Source organism: Salmo salar, chromosome ssa21 (genome assembly GCF_905237065.1).
Source record: "Salmo salar chromosome ssa21, Ssal_v3.1, whole genome shotgun sequence".
Lineage (NCBI taxonomy): Eukaryota > Metazoa > Chordata > Actinopteri > Salmoniformes > Salmonidae > Salmo > Salmo salar.
In genome coordinates this window covers 11,027,951-11,037,243 of record NC_059462.1, presented here as the reverse complement: position 1 = coordinate 11,037,243, position 9,293 = coordinate 11,027,951, and the positions used below count along the sequence as shown (strand labels likewise).

At 40.8% G+C, this 9,293-nt stretch overlaps 1 protein-coding gene across 1 annotated transcript; it reads left to right on the top strand.

Annotated features, from left to right (window-relative positions):
- The first annotated feature begins 213 nt into the window (after nt 1-213).
- Nucleotides 214-4,500, top strand: twist2. Its single transcript, XM_014164291.2, has 2 exons — nt 214-962; nt 3,857-4,500. Exon 1 carries the CDS (start codon nt 446-448, stop codon nt 929-931), a length of 486 nt encoding a protein of 161 aa, XP_014019766.1. The 5' UTR covers nt 214-445; the 3' UTR covers nt 932-962; nt 3,857-4,500.
- The last annotated feature ends 4,793 nt before the right edge of the window (nt 4,501-9,293 follow it).

The following is a 9,293-nucleotide window of genomic DNA, read 5'->3' as shown; positions in this document are numbered from 1 at the left end:
AATTATTGCAGATAATAATAGTAGACCTATTGTTACTTTTGTCATATTTGATTGTTTTGACATGACAATCAAATATGTTCTGACTGAAGTCCTGGGCTGCTAGAATGATGGGGTGTAACCTAAGACTGGTCCCTCCTGTTTATTAGCTGTCCAATCAGAGCCCAATACTGCCTCCCCCTCCACTCAGACAACTATTTAGCATCTGAAACTTGGATAAAGTTTCCCCCAAAAAGTAAGGAAAAACTTCCTGCGAGAGAAGGACGGTGCCAAGCGTAGTGTATCAGACTCCCAAGAAGTAGAGAGAAGAATACTCGTAAAGTAAGACATTTTTTTTAAACGACTTTCTGTCGGTGCCTGGCTGCATATTCGGATATATTTTCTAACTCAGGCTTCAAAAGTGGAGACCGTTTTTTCTTCGATATCCTTGCATTTCTTTAAACGAGAAATGGAAGAGGGCTCAAGTTCTCCCATCTCCCCTGTGGATAGCTTAGTGACCAGCGAGGAGGAGTTGGACAGACAACAGAAAAGATTTGGAAGGAAGAGGAGACACAGTAAAAAGTCCAGCGAGGACAGCAGTCCGGGTTCCGTGAAACGGGGCAAAAAAACGAGTCCAAGCAGCAATCAGTCCTACGAGGAGTTGCAGAACCAGCGGTGCCTGGCCAACGTCAGGGAGAGGCAAAGGACACAGTCGCTCAACGAAGCCTTCTCGTCTTTACGCAAAATCATCCCCACTCTACCCTCGGATAAACTGAGCAAGATCCAGACACTAAAACTGGCCTCCAGATACATAGACTTCCTCTATCAGGTGCTGCAAAGCGACGAGATGGACAACAAGATGTCGAGCTGCAGCTACGTTGCGCACGAGAGACTCAGTTATGCTTTCTCTGTGTGGAGGATGGAGGGCGCGTGGTCAATGTCTGCAACGCACTAGCACCCAAAGCCTTTCACTCATTGCCAAAGCGGTAGGTGGCAAATGCAGCTTTACCTCCCATGAGACGAAACAAAACCAAAAATAAGTCCTAAATGATGATGATGATGATTATTATTATTATGCATAAAAGTTGTGAACATAAAGAGTAGGCCTATTCCTATAGGCTAGCCTATATCCTATTTGAAATTCGTGGACATTTTAGGGCAAATTTAACAAGTGATAATAATGGCGAACCTCACATACAGTAGCTATAGCTTTGGCACTGGTTAATGATACTGGGAAAAAAAATATTAGGTTGTGGCTTTAGCTTAAAGTCAGCGTCAGGTAGGCTATTGATTTAAAAGCGAAACCATGTCCCCTCTAATTCTATAGGTAATAACAATGGTATAGTGAATTATGTACGGAATAATTGTAACCTACCCAATTGCTCAGTGAATTTGTATGACCAAATTAATATGATAGCTCAATAGCCTACAAATAACATTCGTACACATCCATGCCATGACATACATTTCACCAGTCAGCGCGCACCTGGAGTCTGGCGCGCAGACACGCACGTGGATGACCTGAGCATGAGCCAGGTTAATACACAGTTAGACAAGTGCTCCATCAGCATTGCTTGACAACAACACTTTGCTAAATGAGAAGAGAACGGGCTTTAAAAATAAGTTAGTGAGGCTCATGGAGTACTTCATTTACAGTGCGAATATGGCTGCTTTATGATTATGGACATGGAAACTTGGTGTTATTAATGTAAATAATGGTTTTGGAACATTGTTAACTTGCCAAGCACCGAGGTAGCAACCAAAGACAACTATAAAATACGCTTCACTGACACTGGGGGAGTGAATAAGGGTAGAAACGTATGGCGGTTTTCCTAGCTGTGAGTGGCATGACAGCTCGAGAACACATTAAACTCTGCGGTGAGATGTGAGTCTTGCACTTAATCCTTGTCCGTTCTTAACGACATTTTAAGACGGAGGGCCTATGGGAGAGAGAGAGTGGTTGCCCGCATAAAAACGCAGCAGCCTTGAACAGCCTACCATGGGTAATTTACATTCACAATGGAGAACTTTCTTGTATGGAGGCCGCAGGAATGGCAGCGCTCGGGCTTGGGCCCGAGAGTTTAAACCAGCGTTTGATTAAATATGCGAGCCATTAGGCCTAACTGGCTGGTTGCAGGTAAAAAAAATGGATACGGTATTTTGAGAGTTTCTACTTCCCTTATCATTGCATACCGTTATCCAAACCGTTGTGCGGCTTTGCGCTGTAAAGCAAGTCATTGAGACTTATTTATGCATCACTACGCATGCCACGCAACAACCTGAATGCATTTGTTTTCTTGTCCAGTGCCCTTGACCTAATTAGAGTAGTGTTAATCTAATGCACATTTTGTAAAATGGAGACGGAAGAGCCTTGATATGGCATAGGCGACGTGTTCAAAAATCAAATAGGAATGCTTTGGAATGGTTTGCTGCTTCAAATAATTATTAGGAACATTGTTAATATGCCTAGGCCTAGTTCTTTCTAAAGGAGTATAGGCCACACATTCACCTATGCTTTTTAAATGACATGTCTGCCCTGAATAGATTAGACCAATTCTAGTAGGCTACAGATATTAAAGAACACATATTAAAGTCGTATATGAGTTGAACATTGATTCAAAATCGTGACAGCGAAGGACCCATTTCCAGTGAAATAATGCCTGCTTTGGATTTGTTTAGCTCCATGGACTGGAGCCATGCAGTTTACAGACCGCCCACTCGCAATCAATCGATCACCAGAAATACTTTGTTGTCGTAGGCTTTTTAAACCAGCTCTTCTGTAAAGAGGAAAAAAATAAACGACACTACGGTGATTTGTGTAAACACTGTACATTTTGAAGGTGGTCTTTCTCGAACAAAACCGGACGTCTTTTCAATGTCAAATTCTGATGTCAATGCTGTTTGGGGTTTCGTTAGCCTGTGTGGAATGTCAAAGGGAAATAAGAGAGAACCCAGAATGTCATGTCGTTTTTCTTGGGAGATGGTCTTTACATTCATTTGTTCTCATTAGACGACACAATTAAAACGTTATCAACAATTTATGAGGCTAAAATCAAAATTAGGCCTACAGACTTGGCTACTTATACGTGCATTAGCCTATAGGCTGATGTAATCAGCTTAGCTCTTTTTCCTCCTTACATTGGTTATTGAAATAAACTAATACAAATGTGTTTAACCCACACATACACACCATGTATAGCAAATTGTAGCGACTAATATTTATTAAACGAATTCAAGAAACAAAAGGGTCATCTAAAGTCGAATAGAAATATAGGCTATTTGCGGCGTTCACACTTTGCCTCGTCAATTACTGAAAGGAAATGTAGTCTTTGTAATTAATAGCCAACTGTGAATGAAGTCAAATGCATTTGCATAGACGACATTCGAAATAATATAACTGCACAAATATTTATCATAGATTTATGATGCTGTACGTTCACTCTTCCGTAGAAATGAAAACATCCTACAACGGACAGGTGCTCATATCCCTTACAGTCTGTTTGGCCTGCTCTGTTATTTTCCAGTGATGCAATTACATAGGCCACTGTGGTTTACGCACCGCATTTAAAATGAAATCCCTTTCCGTTGTTGACATATGGTTTCACTCAGGGCGAAATAATTGTTTCATTAATGACTTCCTATGCCAGTGAACGTTTCAAATAGACACTTGTGCCACCCTTAAGGCCAATAGACAATGCACGGGGTCATGGCTAGCCTTAACAATCTCTTTCAGGAATGAAGTGCAATCTAGCTATGCATGTGATGTATTAGTTATACTATATTGTAAAGCTGTTGCTTGATAATATATATGCAATACATCTGTAATATTGGTAATTGGTGCTAACATTTTGATGTTTTTTTTTTTTTTTTACCGTTATAGACTGTTTACTTCTACAAAGTATGAAGACACCAAATCTATTGAAGAACCCACGAACCTCAGAAACATTGTCAAGAGACGTAATGTGACACACAACTCTCCTGGAGTGCGTTGAGTGCAATTACCTAACACATGGAACAGTGTGAGAAGGAGTAAAAATAACCCTGAAAATCATGTTGCATACTCAGACAGTGTTGTCAGACAGTGTTGTATGACGCTTCTAGTGTCTACTGGTGCATTGTCACGTTGTTTTAATGTCGGTGATGATAGTAGGAAAAGCCATATTTTATCTTTTTGGGGAAATTATATTTCGTTCTGTTTTTAAAAACAATACATAGAAGTATATAAATGTTTCTTATTGTACATACCTGTAAGTATCTTCAGCTTGTAAGGGACCAATGCAATTTAGAATACTTTATTGAAGTACGCTCATTGGATGTTCAACTCCGTTTTTTTTTTGCCTATTTATTAAAACACATATTTTTGAATGATGAAGTTGAGCCCTTTGATTTATGTTTCCATAGAATACCGTAGCAATTGTGCCATTATCACATAGGCTATATCCCCTATATTATATATCAATGTAAATAATTCTAATAGGCTACATAAATAAAACGTTTCAACTCAAATAAACTGAGTAAAAACCATACCTTTTTTTTCTCCTGATCGTTTTGCATCTTGTTTGAGATTTAATTCAGAAAATAATTGCATTATTTATTTGTGACTAAAAAAATCCACGACACCACTGTGTGATGTGTGACTATTGTTACTCGCTAACAGTGTTTGTTTGTAGAAGGGTCTCTGACATATTTTCTCCGGATAATTTCATAGACTAGGCGAAAACAAACACTCCTTTCACTGCTTAGTGTGAGATTTTGTTGAGCTTTTCTTTCTCCTCTTGTTGTGGGGAAGAAAAAAAATCACCCGCTAAAAACCGTCAAATAAAAACTGCCGGGCTTTATTAACAGCGGGGGTAATTCGAGCCAGTTTCAAACCAAAGGCATATAAAAGTATTGTCCGCCTAAATAACAACGTAATCATTTAAATAGCGATGCCTTGAGGGGAATTCTTTAACGAGCAAGGGAGCCCGAACAACCGCAGATAACAATAACTATCGCGCAGCTTTTAAATACCGGGTCCCAAGTAGACCTCTTAATTTTCCCTTTCAATCTAACCCCACACACTCTCAAAGCATACAATTGTTTACATTCAATTTTCCCAGACTTGGTTAAGATATAAATCTCTAAACAGTGAAAGGACCTTATTGTTAACACAGTTCGCACAGTGCGGGTCACTCAGTGCAAGTTCAGCGTTTTGGCACTCATTCCACTTTGACAAACCCTTGCTATAATGTTGCTGTTGACTTTTATTGGCTTGCATGTCCATTGTCAATATATAGGGTTATTGTCATTTTGAAAAAGGTGCCAGGCCTACAAAAATGTGAATTCCACTGCACGGCGTCTTCAGGAATTATCATGTAAATGACTTGTAAAAAAGCAAACTCGCTTATGGTGGCTAACCACGATGTTAAGGCAGGTAAGACGAATTCCTATTTTTGATAACGATGCATCAACATAGAAGCCTGTCTGCAAGCTACTGGCGGACATACACCAAAAACCTGAATAAACTTTAAGATGAGCGTTCAAATCCTTGTGGAGGAAATCTGGCAGCGTTTTGAAGTGGAAGCACCTGCGATGTACAGTAATATCGTCCTCTTGGATGCTGCAGTAGGCTAGCCTTTAGCCTACTCAAATAGGAAGCTGTTAGGTGAAGTCACATAGGCCTATCTTTTCCCCCATACTCGCACCTGCATCCAATCCAGTAGCCCTAGGCCCATATTCATTGCGCGCACCTGTTCAGGGCCTCGTTTCCCAGAGATCTTCGTAGCGTTAAGATCCTCGTTAGAACTTTCTTACGATGTAGCCGAGGTGTTTTCTCTAGGAGCTGATCCGTCGTCAGTGTTGTGGAATAATTATAATGTTTAAGGTAAGATTTGAATGGAGAAAGCCGATCCGAGAGCAGCGCTGCTTTCTTTTGATCCTATCAGTACAGTATCAACACATGGTTTAGTGATACTTTAATGCATTTACTAAATGTTCTCTCTACTTGCTTGTTTGGGAAACACTTAAAAAGTAAAGATGCATCTGGTATGATCATCTTACATCGCAACTGGAAAACGAGACACTATTCAATTAAAGCAACAAGAAGAAACAAGCTTTTTTACATTTATTTTTAAATAATGCGTATTTAAGCACTAAGGACCGAGGTGGTGTGGTATATGGCCAATATACCATGGCTAAGGGATGTTCTTATGCATAACACAATGCGGCCCTTAGCGTGATATATTGGCCATATACCACAAACCACCGAGGTGCCTTATTGCTATTATAAACGGGTTATCAATGTAATTAGAGCAGTAAAAATACATGTTTTGTCATACTCATGGTATAAGGTCTGATATACCACTGCTGTCAGCCAATCAGCATTCAGGGCTTGAACCACCCTGTTAATAATTATCAATATAATATCAATATGTAATTTAACAATAGCACAGATGTTTAGCCTTCTTTGAAATAATGTTTTGTCTGTCTTACAATGATGTATAATTTAAGCCTGGAGGGGTGCATCGTTTTGCAATCTGTATGAAGAATTTGAATATATGTGGTTCTGGTTGCAATCAGATATAAAGTGGCAATTAAATGCTACATGTTATGTGGTATTAAGTGACTTATTGATTAAACCCTGGAACAAGTCAGGTATGGAAGTTCATGCAACAGTGTAGAAGGGTTTATGAATGGATAGCCTATATCCAAGTAGCCTAGAGGTCTATGCACTTCATATTCAACAGTGTAGGAGTTTATGAATGGATAGCCTATATCCAAGTAGCCTAGAGGTCTATGCACTTCATATTCAACAGTGTAGGAGTTTATGAATGGATAGCCTATATCCAAGTAGCCTAGAGGTCTATGCACTTCATATTCAATAGTAGAAGAGTTTATGAATGGATAGCCTATATCCAAGTAGCCTAGAGGTCTATGCACTTCATATTCAATAGTTGAAAAGTTTATGAATGATAGCCTATATCCCTGTAGCCTAGAGGTCTATACATTTCACATCTTGCAAGTGTGAAACGATTCTTAGCATAGTATAGGCAACTATAAGCTATGAATTTGAAAACTCGACACAAAATGTATTTTCAACATCAAATGTTAGATAATTTATTATATTAGGGCTATTTTCTTGCACTAAAAAGTTGAACTAATCAAATTCAAGAAAGTCATGTTTAGGCCAATGAGCTCATTTGAAAACGGTATTAGGCTATAGTCTTGTTGGTTGACCATGCATTGTAGTCGTGGGTAGTCATGGACGAGGTCCAGGTGGAAATCTGAGTAGGCCTATGCCAGGTCCATTTCGACCTAGTTCGGCCATTGGCTGTGCGTTTGATAACGGCTCATTATCCCGCGCGCTCACAGCCAAGCAACACGGGAAATCGCCCGGGGCCTACTGCTCCAGCAGCGCGAGAGCCCCAGATGTTTCCTGTAAAATCAGACGGAAAAAGCTACAAAATTTTAATTTGCAGTAAAAAGGGATAAAGTAAAGGTTTATGCTGTGTGCGCCTCAAATAGGATTTCATGTTCAGCAGGGTCGCTGAAATGCTAAGGTTACTTTACCATTGGGGGGGGGTTGGTGCGGCATGACTGAAGAGTTTTTTGGTGTGGTAAAGCTCAAAGTCAGCTGCAACTGCCATAGTGTCGACCCGACCTCGAATGCTTGCTTGCTATGGAATGAGTCAAGAGGGCTGAGTGTGTGAGTCAGAATATAAATGGGCATACACTGTCATTATTGGAGGAAATAGAGAAACCATTTGCCTAACTATGTAGAATTGGCTTCAGCTTTTACAAACAAAACAAGTGGGTTTTAAAGTGCTGCTATGATGATGAGGATGAGGATGACGATGAAGATTATTACTAGAATTATCATTATTAGTCAAAGTAGTTAGTGGTAGTATTTTTGTAAATTAATTTCATGAGTATGTCATAGTGGAGGTGCACAGCATTTGGTGCACCGGTTACTACAGTACTAGGCTGGGCCTATACAGTCCACTAACCCTGCCAGGAATCATTTTGACATATGGCCACCCACTCAGCCTAGCTTGAACTGTTTATTATTCCTATTTAAGTAGATCCTGATTAGTGTGAACAATAGTCACACTAATCCAGGGGCGCTGCTCAAAACATGGAACGTGACGCCCCCGTGGCCAAAAGGGAATAGACAGAGTTTCTCCTCCTCGTCCTCCTCTCTTCTCCTCCCTTCCCGTCCTTAATCAGGATCGGTAATACTTTGATCCCCTACAAAGAGGGCCCTCATCATACGTTGCACCCATGTGTAGAGAGCAGTACTCTGCACTCTGCATTGCAGATGGCCCTAAGCATGTCATCCCAACAGGAGGATAGAAGGAGCTACTTCTCTAACTTTGACATTGGCGCTTTACCGTGTGATAAAGCTGTCATGAGAATGCTATTACATGACATAACATGAGTAATAACATGGTCAGTTGACTTAATACTCTCCTGTGTTTTTTTGTGCCATCTGTTATGAGAGTGCTGTGTAACATGGCAGGTGATTGTCTCTACCTTGGTGGTACGGTGTGACAGGCGTTATGTCGTTAAGGTGATGTGTTAGTACTTCTGACAGTAGTCCTCGTATCGGTAGATGGCAGTCTGACAAAATGTGTGTGTGTGAGGTCAGTGTCGCCTCACTCATTGTAAGACAGCCCAAAAAGTCATATTTTCCAGTGTGTCAATCCACATGCTTATAGGGCTTTTCCCATACTGCGCCAAACCAAGCTGAGTTGGCCTGGAACACCATAGTTGCTGGAACTGTGGAGAAAAGGACAATGTGAGAAGTAATCTAAGCTGTGTTTGGGTCGGCACGATAGCGTATAAAAGCTGTGTGTGTGTGTGTGTGTGGCGTGTGTGTGGCGCGGTGTGTTAGCCAGGTGGGGCTTGCTTACATTGTACATAAACACCCCTACAAACTGAGGTTAGCACTCCATCGGAAAACAGAGTCTTCAGCAAATCCCCTGTCATTTGTCAGAGCAAGGGATAAGTGACGAGGTACTGGAAACTGGGCTTTGAGCACAGAGGAGTGGAGGAGTCCAGAGAGATGGATGGATGAGATGACCAGGGAGGGAGCTCCAAACACTGGATCCCTAACCATCCTCCATCTTCCATCCTCCTCCCATCCCTCTCTCTTTCTCTTCTTGCTCTCACCCAGTAGAGCAGGGTTCCCCAACTGGCGGCCCGTGGGACGAATTTGGCCCCACAAGCTTTCTGAGGTTATATATATTTTTTTTTACATAAAAGACTGTAAAAACACCAGGAAATCAGGAAAGTGATTTTAACTTAAGAAATCTGTTCCAAAGTATTCTCACACATGA

Excerpts from the sequence above, each read along its gene's own strand:
- twist2 (XM_014164291.2), top strand. The coding sequence starts at position 446 with ATGGAAGAGGGCTCAAGTTCTCCCATCTCCCCTGTGGATAGCTTAGTG.